At 45.3% G+C, this 18,582-nt stretch overlaps 2 protein-coding genes across 3 annotated transcripts; one reads left to right on the top strand and one right to left on the bottom strand.

Moving 5' to 3' along the window:
• Positions 1-1,799: 1,799 nt before the first annotated feature.
• Positions 1,800-7,654, bottom strand: LOC107291557 (magnesium transporter NIPA2). 2 transcript variants are annotated; one of them, XM_015820572.1, is made up of 6 exons: positions 7,577-7,654; positions 6,094-6,232; positions 5,408-5,464; positions 4,900-4,990; positions 4,111-4,271; positions 1,800-3,349 (listed from the first exon to the last, which is right to left on the bottom strand). In XM_015820572.1, exons 2-6 carry the CDS (start codon positions 6,230-6,232, stop codon positions 2,709-2,711), a joined length of 1,089 nt encoding a protein of 362 aa, XP_015676058.1. In that variant the 5' UTR covers positions 7,577-7,654; the 3' UTR covers positions 1,800-2,708. The 2 variants fall into 2 exon arrangements, with proteins under 2 accessions (XP_015676058.1, XP_015676059.1); XM_015820573.1 differs by lacking the exon at positions 7,577-7,654 and having other exon boundaries at positions 6,094-6,286.
• A 144-nt stretch (positions 7,655-7,798) lies between these two features.
• Positions 7,799-18,460, top strand: TAF7L (TATA-box binding protein associated factor 7 like). The gene is made up of 13 exons (XM_015820598.1): positions 7,799-7,829; positions 9,184-9,252; positions 10,224-10,297; positions 10,414-10,492; positions 11,118-11,251; positions 11,865-11,991; positions 12,232-12,290; positions 13,368-13,440; positions 14,287-14,403; positions 14,671-14,859; positions 14,968-15,080; positions 16,944-17,003; positions 18,283-18,460. The coding sequence occupies exons 2-13, from the start codon at positions 9,240-9,242 to the stop codon at positions 18,325-18,327; spliced, it is 1,083 nt and encodes a 360-aa protein (XP_015676084.1). The 5' UTR covers positions 7,799-7,829; positions 9,184-9,239; the 3' UTR covers positions 18,328-18,460.
• The last annotated feature ends 122 nt before the right edge of the window (positions 18,461-18,582 follow it).

Raw genomic sequence — 18,582 nt, 5'->3', positions numbered from 1 at the left:
CCTCCTGATCAGTGGAATAAACATCAATTGGATGCATTTTAAGCTTTTGAGTTGGTGGTCGTTCCTTCTAGCTCGCCAAAGTTCTGAGGTAAAGGAGATGCTTTTAGTAGCAGTTGCACGTTCCAGACTAACCTTCCTGAAAGTGTAGCTCTCAAAGTGAGTGAGATTAAATTCTGAGCATTATTCTGAGTACTAGTCCTGCTTCTTTACAGAACTAGAACGCTGTGCTCTTCAGTGTTCTCATTTTACACCTTGCAATTGACCTATTGCTGGACAGTTCATAAAGCAGGCAGTCCTTCTTACCGAAAGCCATGAAATGCTGATTTAATTGAGAATAATAGCCAAGTCATTTGATGTGAGGCAAAGAATTTGGGGGGACATGAATGTAAATATGAGAAGTTTCTGTCAAGTTTCTGCTATAAATTATTTCGCTAGCTTAGAAATCTGTGTAACTGTTCCAGATTCCAACACAGATTGCTGTGTTGATCTGCCAGTGACTGATCAGTGTTGGTCTGCCAGTGACTGATCAGGAGAAAAACAGGCTGAAAGAAAAAATTTCTCTTGCAACTGAGTCTTCGGTATCCTAAAGCCTGACACGTTTTTTTTCTGGGGCAATCTCTACAATTTTATGAATTACCTCCACCAAGCTTGTTAATTATGACTTTGTTTTCTCTTTTCCATGCTTTTATCTACGGCCGTCGGAGTGAAAACCAGAAAATTATGGTGGAAAAAAAGTCCCACTTTCCAGCAATTCATAAATATAACCACTACATTTACTAACCTTCCACGTTTTTTAGAAGGGAGATCTTGGTATATCAGAATGGGGTTTTTTTCCCACTTGGAACGTGGTTAACTCCTTGGCTGATGGATAGAAGATCCTCAGTCTTTGCCTGGCTATCCTATTGTAGCTCCCAAAATTGACATTATAGTATAAAGATATATGAAAGCTGTTTTCTAGGAACAACTAAGAAAACTTTCTAAGGTAAATGATGTGATGGAACTGAGCTAAGTAAAAATGGAAAAAGCTGGAAACTTAAGAGGCAGCCTTTATTATCACAGATCAGAAATTTAGCACTGGTATCCCTCACTTTTGGACTAGGTATCACTTTCTAGTCTGAAGTCCTAAATCAGTGGTGGCGAACCTATGGCACGGGTGCCAGAGGCGGCACTCAGAGCCGTCTCTGTGGGCACGCGTGCTGTCACCCCAGTCCTAGGCCTTCAGCTGGGTTTTATAAAACCTTTTTGCTTTAGGCCTCCGCCGCCATGTGCAAAAAAAAAAAAGGTTCAATCAGTCAATTTCAACTTCTCGCGGGAAAAAAAAAGATCTTGCAAAGTTGGAATTGATTGATTGAACTTTTTAGTCCGACCCAGTCTGCCGTTACCACCGCAGCCACGCCCACCCAATGGGCCACACCCACCCAATTGGCCACACCCAGCCAATGGGCCACACCCACCCGGCACCCGGTGATGCATAAGTGGGTTTTGGGTTGCAGTTTGGGCACTCGGTCTCTAAAAGGTTCACCATCACTGCCCTAAATCCTTGGTTTTCCTAAATCCTCAAATGAACGTTAAGTCTACACAGGACATTTTACTACACTTAAATAGCCAATCACCCACCCTTCATTTGGTGCCCCTGCTAGAAAGGAAAACAGCAGGGTGATCTAGGAATTTACTCCAATGATAGATTGCCAACACAAAAAACATGGCAGCGCAAGTCCATTTCTAGGCATGAAATAAGGGACTGACTTTTTTTTTTAAGGAAAAAGAAATCAAGCAGCCAAAGACACACATTTGAAAAATATTCTTTAATGCTTTTAAAAGTCACCTTTTACATTTGCAACCTATTTTGCAAATTACTTCATAGTCGTATAAAGAAAATACTTATTTTAAATAATTTGTAAAGCAGAAGGCAAAGCCTAAATGGCTTTGTACATTCAAAAAGCAGCAGAATACTGTAGTGGACCCAGAGAGCAGCTGCTCCCATAAAAACAACCTGCATTTTCAGGGTTAAAAAAAAGTTTGTGAACGCATTTCAATTGGCCTGTTGCTTGTTTTTCCACCTGAGCTGGATCATCTGCTCCTATTAATTGACCTAAATTGCATCTTTTACGGTTACTCTGCCTTCAAGGTCAACAGCCATTCCATTTTCTTTTCCTCTGCGTTCTTCCAGTTCATGCCTGTCACTCAGAAGGAGGAAAAAAAAATCTTTTGCCTTTTCCATGTTCCTCTCTATCCTGAGATCAGCCTCTTGCTCCTATCCATCATCTCTCTTCTTCCATTCCCAGGATGTGACAAGATGGCTTGCCCTTTCTTGGACTCATGGAGATATTCCTATTTAAAAAAAACAAAACAATACACCCCACCCATACCACATCACCCAACCACTTTTGATATGTATGCTTTCAACATACCTATCGTGAGGTCTCGAGGCTTATCAATATGCTCCCAAGTTCCATCCAAGAACGCAAAGCTTGCCCTTTTCTGGAAGTTGGAAAGAAGAAACTACACCCAACCTCGGAGGCACTGCTTGATTATCAGCTTGAATCTGACAGCGCTCCAGTGGATTCATGTATGCTCCCAGTAAAAACACTATTTTTTTAAGAAAACGGCCCCCAAATAATTCCGCACTGCCTGGAAAAAGTTCTTTGGTGAAAAGTAATAAGAGCTTTAGAAACTTTCAAAAGAGGCCTAATGGTTTTAAATCAACCTTAGCTTTCATAAACTGTGTCTTGCCCCTCCGGTTTCTCTGTCCTTCCTTTCTCTAAGTCCTCTGGATCCAGAAGAGGCTGGTGAAGATATGACCCTTCTTTGTCTCCCTCTCTCCGTGAAGCCGCAGGGAGATCTTTCTGCTTGCGCCTCAGGAAGAGAGGCAGCAGGTCCACGGTGAAAGGCATGTCTCTGAAAGCGTGGAGAAGGAAGATGCCCAGGACGATGGTAAGGAAGCCACTGATGGTCCCGACAATGTTCATGAGGACCAGATGCTGCCACTCTTTGAACAGAATCGCAGAGCAGGTCATAACGGCTGTGGTGAAGAGGACATAATAGATGGGGGTGACCACAGACGTGTTGAAGATGTCCAAGGCTTTGTTGAGGTAGTTGATCTGGATGCTGACACAGACCACCAAACTAATGAAAAGCATCCAGCCCAGCGGTTCTTTCCAGGCGGCCTTCCCAGCGAACAGCTCTTTCAGGGCAATGCCCAAGCCTTTGACGCAAGCGACGGAGAGCGAGCCAATGGACGAGCAGATCAGGATGTACACCAAGACGTTCCTCTGCCCGTAGCGAGGTCCAGCCACAAAGATGAGGAGAACCGAGCTCGTCACCATGCAGGTGGCGAACACGATAAATCCTGGAGGAGGAAGGAAAAAATAAAAGATGTTTTGTGTCTCAGACTCGGCTGTTCTGGTCGAAGTTCGAACCGCACTGAAAAGAAGTGACTTATGACTGTTTTTCACACTGATGACTGCTGCAGCATCCTCAAAAGTCTGATCAAAATACAGACTTTTGGCAACCGGCATGCATTTATGACAGTTGCAGCGCCCAGGATCATGCGATTCCCTTTTGTGACTATCTGACAAGCAAAGTCAATGGGGAAGCCAGATTCACTTAACCATGTTACTAGAATAGAGTAGAATAGAGCTGGAAGGGACCCTGGAGGTCTTCTAGTCCAGCCCCCTGCTCAAGCAGGAGAACTTACACCATCTCGGACAGGTGATTGTCTAGTCTTTTCTTAAAAATCTCCAGTGATGGAGCGCCCATGATTTCTGGAGGCAAGCTGTTCCACTGGTTGATTGTCCTCACTGTTAGGAAGTTTCTCCTTAATTCCAGGTTGCTTCTCTCTTTGGTCAGTTTCCAACCATTGTTTCTCTTCCTTCCCTCTGGTGCTCTGGTGAACAACCTGATCCCCTCTTCTTTGTGGCAGCCCCTCAACTGGAACACTGCTGTCATGTCTCCCCTAATTATTAGCTTAATAATTGCAGTGATTCCCTTAACAACAGTGGCAAGAAAAGTCATAAAATGGTGCCAACATTCTGCTTTGCAACAGAAATGTTGGGCTCAATTGTGGCTGTAAGTCGAGGACCACCTGCATAGGGACCATGTTTTCTGTACCTGGATCCTTCAGTTTCTCCAACATTGAGTCCAGACTGGCCACCGTTTCCTCTTGAGGAGCATGGATCACTATCACGGTAGATCCCAAAATGCAAAGGAGGCACCCGATCTTTCCATGGATGTTCAGCTGCTCGTTCAGAAAATAGGAGGCTAAAACCGCACTTTAGAACAAAAGAAAGAAAAACTTCTCAAGACTAGTTTGCTCGAAGAGAACACACCAGCTACAGAGACGGTCCTGGAAAGTTAAGGAATCGTCTCTTTAAGGTGTGTCTGACAACATGAATTTGAGCGCTAGCACTGATGATGTTCCCTAGTTGGGTCATGAAACGTCTGCAAGAAAACCACCAAGCGCAGAGAGCACCAAGGACCCCACAGTCCTCCTCCTCCATTCCATAAATCACATTCCCTTCTAACACTGGTGATGTTACCTAGTTGGGTAATGAAATGTCTGCAAGCTTAGCACCCTATAGTCGTCCTCCTATCTCCTCCTCCCTCCATTCCATAAATCACATTCTCTTCTAACACTGATGATGTTCCCTAGTTGGGTCGTAAAACGTCTGCAAGAAAGCCACCAAGCTCAGAGAGCACCAAGGACCCCACAGTCTTCTTCTTCCTCCTCCTCCTCCTCCTCCTCCTCCTCTCCACAAACCCCACTCCCTTCTAACACTGATAATGTTACCTAATTTGGTAATGAAACGTCTGCAAGAATACCACCAAGCTGAGAGAGCACCAAGGACCCCTCATTTCAACCCTGAGCTACAAAGATTCTCTTTTTTAACAAGAACTTACCTGACTAAAACACTAAGGGCTCCCAGAGGAGTAACCAGCGTGGCTGGGGCAAAAGCATAGGCAGCAAAATTTGCAGCTTCTCCAATTCCCACTGTAAGATAAAAGCAACTCATCAGAAGTGGGGAAAAAAACACCCCTAAATGATGCAATTCAGTCGTTGCTTGTTCTGAGTTTGACTGACTCCTTAGTTGTGATTGGAAATAGACTTTTTTCCCCCTAGAATACAAAGTGGATTGGCGTCCATTGGGTGGTATAAGGAAGAAATAACTACCTGAAGCAAATCCATGAAGTTCCCTTTGTGTGTTTGTGAGTCTATCTTTTTTTTTCCTTATAGGTTGACGATATCCCTAAAATACGATAATATTTAAACGGGATGGTAATCACTTTTGTAGATTTCTTAGCAATGTTTATGGGAGAGGAAGCTCCTTCTTCAAAAAGGTCTACATACCACTGGTCCTATACATTAAAATTGTTAAGGGAAAAGAGAGAAATCTCAAGATGTACTTACTGGATATTAGTCCTCCCCACCATAGCCACTCTCTGAGATATGCATGACCTCCCAGGCCTGGGAAAAAAAAAAGTGATCAGAAACTGAGAAAGTAGATCACATAAAATGAAAAACTTGTCTGAGAAAAGGCTCGACGTTTCTAGAAAACTAGGCACTGGAATCCAATAGGTTTCTTTAAAACCAAGCCAAACAGAACACGTTGACTTTATCTTAAAAAAATTGAACCCAAAAGAGGAGAAAACATATCGCATATCCCTCAAGCAGCAAGCAATACTAGCTTCCAGTTTTAAAATGAAAGAAAATAACGATTGCCCATTATTACGCAGCATCGTAAAATCTACGCCAAAGGAGAATATTGCGGTGTCCCAAAGATGCTTTTTCTAAAAACCAACTGGACTTTCTTGTTTTTCTTTGAAACATTTCACTTCTCATTCAAGAAGCTTCTTCAGACAACATGCTGTGTCATTTTTTTAATGAGCAGATGCATTTGTTTTTTCCCAAAACAGATTAATTACTCCTCCTCCAATCCTGCCCCTAACGTCAGGAATCATACTTTTCCAATCCCTCAGAACAATTTTCTTGACAAACCTTCAGGGCCCAAGAGGACTACGACTCCCAGCAACACTTAAATTCTGCTTTTTTTTAACCTCTCGTGTTAATTTGGCTAGCTCTTGCTCTACCCTTACCTGCTCTGACGGCCCCTCTGCTACTCAGCCGTAGAAGTCCTTTCTTCTTGAGGATAAAACTACTTCCAATAAATAGGCTGGAGGTTATAGCCAAGGCCACGCCAACATAGAATTCGTAATGTCCCGTGGAGGTCCCCATCTGGATCATTTTGAAGGAAAAAGCAGGAGAGAAATCGGGAGCTAAGGCTATCCAAGAAATGCCGTTTTAGATCTTCTGAACTGGGATTGTGCAAGTTCCTGAAATTGACTCATTAATTAATCATTCACCCTTGTACCTACATCTACATGAAAGTATGCTGCGACATGAGAACACTCTTATTTCCTAATAGTTTGGGCGTGTAGTCATTTTGTGAAATGAGCTGCTTTAGATCTATTGAATGAAAGTAGCCACTTGTGTTTCTACAATGTAATTTAAGGCAGGGTGTGTCAATTTCCCAGGGCCAGGGATCCTTGGTCCAAGAACAGCAGAAGGTCTGGAAAGAGGAAGTGGGCTACATAAATACCTTCCAAGAATAAACACAGCCCAGGCAAATAATCTCCAATCACAACTTTAATCCTTCTGTCCCATTTGAAACCAGAGTTGGGTAGCAATGGAGGGCGGGCATAGACATCCCGACATTAGGAATATTCCAGCAGAAGAGACCATCTACAGTTCAGTGTTGACTGTGGAGTCCTCCTTGAACCTGGTTGTCTGTGTACAGACATTTCATTAGCCAACTAACATCATCAGTGCTGGGGAATGTGGGGTTTTCTCCCTGTTTATATACCTGCTAGTACGGATGTTTTTCCGTTGGCAGTTCCTTGGTTACGCTCCTGTTTTCTCCCTGTTGTCTGGTGTTTAATCCCTGCTTAACCGGGTGTGTCGGTTACTGGGGAGGCGGTGTCAGCTCTTTTCGTTTCCTTCTTAGCTTTTTCATCGCCTCTTTTGAATGGCGTGCAAAGGTGGTTTAGCACCATGGGTCTGTTGATAGCCAATTTGGCTTATCTCCAGAAGTTATGGGTGCTCCTTCAAGAGGAGGCTGGGCGGCCATTTATCCAGACCGATGGAGGGTCTCCTGCTCTGTGGGCTAGACTAGAAGACCTCTAAGGCCCCTTCCAACCCTATTACTTCAATGTTCTGCGTTCTAAGGACTCCACAGTTAGGAATACTTTTACAAGGTTGAACCAACATTGGACTTTCTAAGGTCTTAAGTCAGAAGGGCTCTCCCTCAGTCTCCCCTGAATTCCTTGCCTGGGCACGATGGGTATTGTAGTCCAAAGGAAAGCTGCAGGGGAAGAAGACCCGGTCTGGTCTGTTTCTGCCCACCTGCTTCCCTTCCGACGTTGCCAGCCTCGCCCCATCCTACCTGCGCCCTCCCCTCCATAGAGATCCAGCAAACCCCCCCCAAAAAAGTTACTGCCCCCCCATACAGAACGACCACGCCCCTCATCCGACCCCAGGCTCATTCCCTCCCCCCCCACCGCCCCCTCCTCCCCAACTCACCCCAAACCTGGAAGACCCCTCCCCAAAAGAGAGAGGAAGAGCCGAGGAAGGCGGGCAACTCCGGCGCTCCCGAGCCGGACAGGAGAATCAAAGCGGACAGCTCCGATCAACTAGCCGGGCAGCGGCGAGCATGCGCAGAACATCCCCCTCCACCCTCCCTCCTCTCTCCCTCCTCCCTCCCTTTTCTTTCTGGCCGCGGCTCCGCCCCTTCCGCTTCCGCTTCCGCATCCTGAACGGCCGGGGCTGGCGGCGGGTGAGTCCGCTCTGCGGCTGGGCGTCCCGCGGGCTTTGGGGAGGGGTCCCTCGGCTGCTGTAGGGGCGAGCCCCCCCCGGCCCTGCCCCAGCGAAGGGGAGACCCCCGGGAGAAGCCCCTGTGGAGCAGCCGGGGGTCCTCGGTCTTCTCCTGGGGGCGCTTAGGGCGCTCGCCGCATCTGGGTTTTTTTTGGGGGGGGGGATTCTACTCTTGCGGAAAACATTAAATAAATAAATAAATAATAAATCATTATTCTAATAATTGTTCATTTTACTACATTACTACGGCTTTGGAGGGCCGGGCCCCCCCTCTTCCTTTGCCCCCTCCATCTGGGGGTCGAGGCTGCTTTTTTCTTAATTTGGGGGGTCGGGATTGGCGAGTGGTTTTTTTTCTCTCCTTCGCCATCAGGATTCCTCCAGCTTGGCCACTTTAAGGCGGGTGGACTTCAACTCCCAGAATTCCCCAGCTAGCCAGTTCCAAAGTGGCCGAGAAGGAGGAATGCTGGGAGTTGAAGTCCACCTATACGGATAAAGGAGAATATGTATAACTCGGGGTTGAAATGAGGGGGTCCTTGGTCCCACCGACATTGACAGGGCAAGGCATTAGAATACAAACTGTGAGCAAATGCCATTCCTTACTAGCACTGATGATGTTGCCTAGTTGGGTAATGAGACGCCTGGAAGAAAACAACCAAGCGCAGAGAGCACCAAGGACCCCTGAAGCCCACTGGTCTTAAAGGTGCCCTGAATGGGAAACACTGGGTTAAATGCTGAGATGCTTGGGGGGGCGGTGAAGGGGGTGAGCTTTCTGTCCCTGCAATGTATATGGCTCTACAGCCTGCCCTGGTCCTTCTAGTCGGCATATGTCTGAGTTCAGGTAGTTCTGGCTTACTTCTAAATCATAGTTCCACCAAACCTGGTTGATTTCAAGGTTTGATGCAGGAGAGTCCATGTAGTCTTTTGCCCCCTTTCCCCAAAGATGTTTCGGGAGTTTTGCCTGCTTTTGGATCTAGTCTACAAAACTGCATTCCTGTCCCAAACTGGTTCTTTATAGATTAAAAATAGCATTTTGGATCACGCCTCTTAAATTTTGCTGCTGCTGCTGATGGAAAAATGCCGCAGAGCTGAGAATCTCCTGGTTTGTGGGTGATATATTTCTAATACGAAATTCTGTAGGAGACAGATTCAAGGAACTGTCCCATGTGGTTTTTTTAATTATAGAAATAACACAACATTCCAGGAACAGAGGAAGGCCATATGATGTGTTTAAACCCCCTTAAATAGCAGTACGTTGATCTGTAGATACTCTTTGTTTTTTGTTTTTTTTAACTCTTTTTCTTTGCATTTACATTTAGTATTTTTGAATGATACAAGTTTTTGTAAACGTTTGCGTGGATCAAGAAGAGGGAGAATGGCGTCCGCAAGTAATGTGTTTGTTTTACGTTTCTCTGGTGGTGGGTCTTTAGCTCTCTAGAAGATGCGCTGATTTTGTCGCAAAGACTACTCTGCCTTTCTGAAATGATGCCCAGGACAACTGCAGACTCCTGGGGTGTGTGTGATGGCTGTGCTTTGCCAGCTTTTACGAACATGGATCAATCATTCCTGTTACAGTGCTAGTTTAATGGGAACAGATCACTGTCTTTCTTTCCTTTACGTGCTCCAGCAAGTGGCAAGATCTTTTCTCCAGCGTCTGCATTTTCATGCTTCAAACAATTGAGTTATGCTGTGTTCTTCTTAATGCTCCAAATCAGTATTTCTGGCCTCCCAGTGGCACCTTATTTGAAAGAGCCAAGAAGGAGCTTTGCTTTTTAGCTTAAAATGGGCAGGGAGGGTAAGAGAGAAGAGCAGGTGCATAGCTACCCTTTTCTGTGGCTGTGAAAACATTAATGTATTCTGGTTTAAGTGGAAGCAACATCATCATCATTAGTTAAATAATGGAAATAAGCAGAGTGGATTTAGTTAGCTAAGGAAACCATTCTACTCTCAAATTTAACGGCTTGGCTTCTGATGCATCTCTGACTTATAAGGCTGGAATTGGGCTTCAACACCTATCCCAAAGGTGTTTTACCAAAAGTCAACTGGACTTTTTTGGCTTTTTTCCTTGAAAATGTTTCACTTCTCATCCTTCTCAAGGAAACAAGAAAGTCCAGTTGCCTTTTGGGAAAGCATCTTGGGATAACCATGATCTGGATGATTGAGAATCTCCATAGACGTTCACTTCAACACACGGTGTAATGCCTTAGTTCTCTCCAATAAGGTGCTTCTGGATGGAATGCGTTTGTGCGCACCGCTGTTGTGTGATTGCAGCAGCTCAGCAAGTGGTGTAGAGGTGCTCGGGCAAAGCTCTTGCTCAACTGTTGGGTAACTGTTTTTTCTTGTCTTCTCAACCCGGAAGAAATGAAGATGACCAAGAACAAGGATAATATTCCCCACGAGTTGGAGAGCCAGTTTATTTTGCGGCTGCCTTCGGTAAGTGCCCCTCAGGAGTAAATGCTAACGTCACCTACCGTTTGCCGTGATTCACGCTTGTGTCTGGAACGGTCCAACTTTCCCTTGATCCTCGTTCTCGCTGTCTCTCTGCTTAGGAATATGCTTCTACCGTGCGGAGGGCTGTTCAGTCTGGGAGTGTCAACTTGAAGGACAGACTCACTATTGAATTGCACGGTAAGGGGTCAACATCAGCAGCTTTTAATTTCTTTTTTCTTAGATAAAGCACATAAACAAAGACAAACAAAAAATAAAGATCGGCTGCAGGCAGTCCTTGACGCATTTTTAACAGCCAGGCTTTGTGCCTTAGCCACACCCAGATTGGTCAATAAAAGCCCACTCGTGTATTAAATGGTCACCGTGTTATTATATTTTGATTGTATCAGATTGTTTTACTTGATTTCTGTACAGGTCTTGGACCATAATAAAACATTGTTCTAATTTTCTAACTGTGGCCATTGCAGTTCATGGACCTTCAGTAGTTCAGCCTGTGCCTAGCCTTTTTGGGACACTTTTTTTGAGAATCAAAAGCATCAGAATGTTTTTTAACACCTCATTTCACTGCAGTTTCTAAGATGGGGGCGGGGGGAATGAATTAAAAATAAACATTTTATAAATGGAATTTTCCCATCATATCTTTCTTTTTAAAAAAACACCCACACATTTCACTACTTTCAAATCTGGGTCGCCCATACGGTGAAGTAACTTGGTGGTTTGAGGCCCAAGGTTTTGTGCCTTGCAAAATATTCGACTGCTGAATGTTTGATAAGTATCACCTAGACATTCTCCCATTTCCCTGCAGCGGATGGTCGTCATGGAATTGTACGTGTCGACCGGGTCCCCTTAGCTGCCAAGTTGGTGGACTTGCCCTGCACCATGGAAAGCTTAAAGACCATCGACAAGAAGACCACCTATAAGACTGCTGACATCTGCCAGGTAAATTGTCCTCCGTCCATCAGCCCGATGAACCTTTCTTGTGCTTTTCGTTTTTGTAGACCGTATCTTCATTTTCCGCTACCCTCTTCAACCTGAATTTTTTTTCCCCGTACCACAAATAGTTATGAATTACAAACCATTTAACAGTTCTTTGAGGGTGCGGGATTTCTAATAAACGCTCATCCGGGAGCTTGAAACTTGTTTAGCCCTAGATCAGGGGGTAGGAAACCTGGGCTCTTTTATGACTTGTGGACTTCAACTCCCAGAATTCCTGAGCCAGCATGGAATTCTGGGAGTTGAAGTCCACAAGTCATAAAAGAGCCCAAGGTGTCCCACCCCTTGCCTAGATTGAAAGAAGCTTGGAAGCCTGGAAAAGGAGACGAGATAACTTGATGGTGAATAAAACAGGCAACGACAACTAGTTAGGAAGATTCAGAGTCACTCTGAAGATATTAGAGTCAGTCTCCAGTGCTGAGCAATTTTGTGCTCATGTGACAAATTTCTCACTGGTAACTGGCTGATGGACCACTCTGACAAAATTTTAGTTTGGTCTACTACAACTTCTAATTTACGATAACAGTCAATTACCCTTTTATTCTCTTGCGGAGTTCAGATGTTGGTGTGCACTGTGGATGGAGACCTGTATCCTCCATTGGAGGAACCAGCTGTGGGTGCTGATGCTAGAGCCAACAAGAAGAAGGATAAGGATCGGGAGAAGAAGTTCATCTGGAATCATGGCAGTAAGTAGCTCTGGGGTCATTCATCTCTCTACACCAGGGATCCTTATTTGTGCATTGTCCCCTACCTCCATGCCCTCACCGTGCGTCATGAAGGGTGATGAGACCCCTTGATCTTCCTCTCTTTGGTTCAGAAGGCTAGCATCTCTTCTGCACCCCCAAAGAGGCCGCTGGCTGCACCCTCCTGTTCCATCTTAATTTGCACCGGTTCCGTTTGCGCATTAATTGGTTGTGTCCTTGCAGTTACGCTCCCGTTGAAGAACGTCAGAAAGAGGAGGTTCCGAAAGACAGCTAAGAAGAAGGTGAGCCACAAAAGCGAGCCTTAGAGACCGGCTGCGTATGAAAAGCCAGAGCCAAAATAATAATGCACAATTGGAAATCTGAGTCAAGGATAGACAGCATCTTAGTTTATTCTTACAGTTGTTCTATCTAGGAAGTTTATTCCCAATGGGAAGTTTTAAGACCTCTGGGTGGAGAATGAAGAAAACTCTTGAATGGGCTGATGGTCGCCCTTCCTTTGAGACACTTTCCATGCGCAGCCGGCCACATCTCCTTGGGGCTTGTGTGCAACTTGAGCAGATTAAGTCCAATTAAATCCTTTAGAGCAGCGCCCCTATACCCTGCGCCCCTAGAACGCTTCTGATATGTTCTCGCACCCCTTACAAAAGTTCGAAATAACGGCAACGAATTATGCACATACATTATAACTTTGAAAACCCAAGTTTTTGCACCCCCTAGAATATCGTCTTGCACCCCCCAGGGTGCTTTAGAGCTATGACTTGAGTAGCTGCTTCTTTTGAGAACACCTGTTTGGTCCCACTTCCAAGCTCCTGAGATTTCATCCCTTCCTCTTGTGGTCCAGGTCTCATTCTACACTGACCCTGTTGCCCCATCTTCTCCGGTTTTCATCACCCCCAAAAAGCAACTGGAGCAAGGAACACAGGGTGGGGGTAGATCAGCAGCAAGCTACTAGTTTTTGTGCCTCTCAGTGGCCAGAGCGGGAGGAAGCTTTGGCCTGCAACACGGAAAGGCGGAATGCGAGTGTAAACCCTTGCATAATTGTGTTGAACTATCGAAGTGAATGTGAAAGGTGAGGTTGATGGCTGCACAGATGTGCCCTACAGCAGGGACTTAGCAGAGAAATAAACTCTTAAGGTGCTCTAGAGCAGGGGTCCCCAAACCCCGGTACGTGGACTAGCACAAACAAGCAAAGCCCCACCCATAGGATGCGGGCAGCACACAAAACCACGTCCCCTCCGGTCCTTGGAAAAACCTCTCTCCACGGAACTGGTCCCTGGTGTCCCAAAGGTTGGGGACCTCCGCCCTGGAGGCAGCTGCTAGTATATATTCTCTTTTTCTCCTTCGTTCCTCTGGCCCAGTATATTGAATCTCCAGATGTAGAGAAAGAAGTGAAACGTCTTCTCAGCACAGATGCCGAAGCCGTCAGTGTCCGTATCCTTTTTTTTTTCATAAGATTTGAAGTATTAGTTTTCAAACTTAAGACCAGAATCTCCATTGCCAAAGCAAGGCAGTTTCTAAGTGGCTTTTGCCCCACTTAACGACCTTTTTGGCACAGTTGTTAAGTGAATCGTGGGGTGGTTAAACCAGATCTGGCTTCTCCCCTTGACTTGTCGGAAGCCAGCTGGGAAAGTCACAAACGGTGATGACATGATCCAGGGACAGTGCAGCTGTCATAAGTACATGCCTGTTGCCCAGGGCCTGAGTTTTGGTCATGTGACCGTGTGTGAAAAGCAGTCATGTTATTTTTTTTCAGTGCCATTGTAACTTCGAACAGTCACTAAATGAATGGTTGTAAATTGAGGACTGCCCATAGTGGGGAATTAGTCGTGCTTGGCTGCTAACCTATGTAGACTCGGGCATCAAAGGGCTTTAGAAATATTTCACCAAATTTAAAAAAAAAATGATGAAATTTCCACCCCAGGTGGGGCTGAAAAAATTCTCACAGACAAGCCTGGAATTGCCACCAGGAGATATTTACTCATTGCAACTTTCAGCAAGTTTGAGTAGAAGTACGGAAGGCCACTAAAGGCATCAACGTGCTACTTAACCACCCTGTAAGTCAGGTCAGAGGTGTTCCACTCCATCCGTGAGAATTTGACTGGAATTCTCTTCTCGGGGACATCATTTCTAAAGCAGCGCTTCCTTCATCAAATGGAATGAGACTTGGTGGGAAAAGGGCAAGGATATTTTTCCAACACGGATGCACATTCTGTTTCCCGATGATGTGCTTCCCTAGTCAGTTGACTTTTCCTTAAACGTGTCTGTGCCTGAATTCAGGCTGGGAAGTCATTGCTGAAGATGAAACAAAGGAAGCCGAGAATCACGGGTTACTTTCAAGCCTGGATATTTCTTCTCCTGGCATGACCGGACATAAGCAAGGCCATGGATCTTCAGGTATTGTCACATTTGGGGATGCTAACCCAGGGCTGCCAATTCTCGACAAGCCACTAGATGGCGGCAAAGGGTTAGTGTTTCCTGCAGCTCTCTGTCGCTACCTTGTGATCAACTGGAGCTCTGCAGTCGGCTCATGATAGTCCTAACCAAGTTGCTCTTAGTCTAAGGAGAGGGGGCCGGGGGGAGTAAAGACCAGACTAGCAAGACATACGAGGGGATACATTGAGGAATAGCGGGCTCCTTTTTCCTTCTCTGTCCAACCAGCAGAACGTGATGAGCTGAGAGAGCTGTTTAATGAAATCAGCAGCAGCAGCAGCGATGAAGACGAGAGGGATCACCACGACGACGAAGATCTGAACGTGATGGATACAGAGGAAGACCTGGAGAGGAGACTGCAGGGCAAGCTGAGCGAATCCAGCTCCCAGCAGCCAGAGAACGAGGGGACCAGTCAAATCGGTTAGGAACTGGCGGGGAAGGAAGCTACGCCGGGTCTGGGTGGTTTTGTACAGTCCTTGGGGCAGCTGTCGTATTACTAGGAGAGTCAGTGCTTTTCCCTCTTGGTAGCCGCCGGAATCCAGAAGCAAATTGACCACCTGAAGGGGAAGCTGCAGGAGACCCAGGAGCGCAGGAAACGCCAAGAAGACCTTATCATGAAAGTGGAGAATCTGGCACTCAAGGTGACTCTGGAATTATTTGGAATTAATTGGTTTTTAATCCCACCTTCATTATTGTTTAGAAATAACTCAAGGTAGTGAACATAGCTAATATTCTTTCCTCTTCTCTGTTTTCCCCAGAAAAACAACCCTTTGAGAGATGGGTTGGGCTGAGGGAGGGGGGTTAGCCCAAGATCACCCAGCTATCTTTCATGCCTAAGGGCAGGACTGGAACTCACAATTTCCTGGTTTCTAGGCCATCGCCTTAACCTCAGCCTAGACCAGTGGTGGCGAACCTATGGCACGGGTGCCAGAAACGGCACTCAGAGCCCTCTCTGTGGGCACGCGCGCTGTTGCCCCAGTCCTAGGCCTTCAGCTGGGTTTTATAAAACCTTTTCGCTTTAGGCCTCCGCCGCCGTGTGCAAAAAAAAAAAAAAAAGGTTCAATCAGTCAATTTCAACTTCTCGCGGGAAAAAAAGATCTTACAAAGTTGGAATTGATTGATTGAACTTTTTAGTCCCACCCAGTCTGCCGTTACCACTGCGGCCATGCCCAACCAATTGGCCACACCCATCCAATGGGCCACACCCACCCGGCACTCGACGATGCATAAGTGGGTTTTGGGTTGCAGTTTGGGCACTCGGTCTCTAAAAGGTTCGCCATCACTGACCTAGACCAAAGTGGCCTCTGTTTCTGCTCTAGACGGAGACTGGCTTACTTTGCCTGGAATTGGAAAGAATAATTTAGATTCCCCCAGAAATTCAGGGCTGCTTGCCTAGGCTCCTGTTTCCGTTTGAAGCCCGTATCACCCCCCCTATGAGAATGACTGATCCTAAGTCACCCGAACATTTTCAGTGATCGATGCTGGATTTGAACCTGTGTCTCTGAAGTTCTAGTGGCAGTAGCTTAACTTCAGCAGCTCATGGGGTCTCTCTCTGCCGGAAGGCACCTTCTTAAGAAAATAAAACTCTTTCTGCAGGATATATAATAGCAAACTAGTAAAGCGCACGTTTGACCGAAAGTCTTAGGTCCAACTGCTGGATTTTCCAAGTAAAGGAAAAAAAGCCTTAGATTTATCCATTTTTCCCCACTCTGAAATCTTTTCTATGTGAATGTTATCTCCTAAAGTTCCCAGCCGGTCTGCAATAGGCCATACTTAGGTAGATGGACAAAGTAACTTGGTTACAATCCAGCTTCATCTGCCCAGGCAGCTAGAAAGTCCACATTAACTAAAGTTCATTTTCTAGCCAATGAAGAGGAAACAAAACAATTAAGCACCTTGTACGAGAGAAGAATTTTTTGTTGTTGTTAGTTGCGAAGTCGTGTCCGACCCATCGCGACCCTATGGACAACGTTCCTCCAGGCCTTCCTGTCCTCTACCATCTTCTGGAGTCCATTTAAGCTCACGCCTCCTGCTTCAGGGACTCCATCCAGCCACCTCATCCTCTGTCGTCTCCTTCTTCTCTTGCCCTCCATCTTTCCCAGCATCAGGCTCTTCTCCAGTGAGTCCTTCCTTCTCATCAGGTGGCCAAAGTACTTGAGTTTCAACTTCAGGATCTGGCCTTTTTAAAGAGCAGTCAGGGTTGATCTCCTCTAGGACTGACCGGTTTGATCGCCTTGCAGTCCAGGGGACTCGCAGGAGTCTTCTCCAGCACCCTAGTTCAAAGGCCTCCATTCTTTGGCGCTCAGAAATTTAGCGCTACTATTTTCATTTCTTTTTGAGGCCGTTTAACTCTGCTTTGTAGCATGTGGCATCTCTAGAATGAGTTTGTAGATCTTTCCTCAAGGCTGGGGCAGACTGAGGTACACCCAACTTCCTTTGAAAGCATTTTAGTATAGAATTCTTGCAGCAACAGGTAACCACTTTTCTATCGGTCTAATTTCCAGACGCGCCTCCAAGCTGTGCTGGATGAGTTCAAACAGCAAGAAGAGCGAGAGAAGCAGCAGGTAAGAATTCCGCCATTTTGACAAATGCCGCGTGGAAAGAAAGGCGAAGAAACATTAAAAGAAGCATGATATTGATGTGATTATTACTGGTAGAAATTTTAGAAAAATCTTTACATTTAATTGTTACCTATCAAATTAATAAGAATTGTATTAATTTGAGGTTGCAAAGAGAATATTATTGGAAGAAGAGAAAATCAAGCAAAGCTATGATGTGGATTTTGGAATACAGAAATTAACTGTTAGTGATTACTTTGTAAATATAAACCTAGACAACACGCTGTTTACCAAATATGTTTATGTTAAAAAAGCAATAAAATATATTTAAAAAAAGAAAGAAAGGTGAAGAAACAGGCAAGTTTTGGAAACCCACAAAGAGCAGCAATTTTATTGGGGATGCAATACACAGAAGTGTAATATTCTAGCCCTGGAAAATATTTACAGGGGAGGTTAAGTGATTACTGAGCATTTGACTTGTAAATTGCTAGATCGGAATTGGTTCATCCTTTTTTGCATATCTAAGTGGCAACCCATCAGAGCAGCTTCATAGTTGTAAATGAATCTTGCTTGGCTGAGCTGGCTGGGATTCATGGGGTCATTTGCGTGATATCTATAACCTCTTAGAATAGATTTTTTTTTAAATTAAAATTTTAAAATTCACTGTCTTGTGAATTAGACAAAGCTGGATGCAATTGCTTCTGGATTGCTTTTTTTTTAATTTTTTTTTTAGCAACTCAGACTGATTCTGACGATGGCTGAGAAATCCATGAGGAGACTGTTGGCATTGTCTACACCAGGGGCCTTCAAACTTGGCCCTTTGATGACTTGTGGACTTCAACTCCCAGAATTCCTGGCTGAGGAATTCTGGGAGTTGAAGTCCACAAGTCATCAAAGGGCCAGGTTTGAAGACCCCTGGTCTACGCAACCCTGAGGAAATCAAACGAGGGTCGTGACTTGAGGAGAATGCCTTGACGTTTCCCTTCTTTTTCATTGCTACCTTCCCAACATCTCTGCACAAAAAAAGCTTCCCATTTGCATTCTCCCACTCAAGCCCACTTGTGATGAAACCATGGACCTAGCGAGAACACTCTTTATAAAATGAGAGGAAAGTATTATCAAATGGGTTGGGAATAATAGTAAAAGGATTGTCTTCCTAGAGATAGAGAGATCAGGGGAACCAATGGAAAGATCCTTGGATCATGACTTGAAGGAGAAAAGTGGGACTGATGGTAGATTTCATTCTTTAATAGAGCATTTTTTTTCTTTATTTCTTGCTCTGCAGCTGGCATCTCTTCAAGAGCAGCTAGAAGCTCTGATGGAAAAGTGAACCTCTGAACTTCCAAGATCAGCTCTGATGTTGACTGAGAAGCTCCTTTCTGGTGCTGTGGCTTGCACCTTCTTCAGCCCAAAGTCATCATAACTTCTGAGCCTATTGGCAAGTTCCTCTCGAACGTCTAGATCAGGGGTCTTCAAACATGGCCCTTCTATGACTTGTGGACTTCAACTCCCAGAATTCCCCAGCCAGCATAGCACGTTGGCTAGGGAATTCTGGAAGTTGAAGTCTCCGTATCTCAAAGTTGCC

This window comes from Protobothrops mucrosquamatus, unplaced genomic scaffold (assembly GCF_001527695.2).
Source record: "Protobothrops mucrosquamatus isolate PMUCROS unplaced genomic scaffold, P.Mucros_1.0 scaffold1146, whole genome shotgun sequence".
In the NCBI taxonomy this organism is placed as follows: domain Eukaryota; kingdom Metazoa; phylum Chordata; class Lepidosauria; order Squamata; family Viperidae; genus Protobothrops; species Protobothrops mucrosquamatus.
Note: the sequence above shows the minus strand (reverse complement) of the source record. Positions and strands in the feature narration are given on the sequence as shown.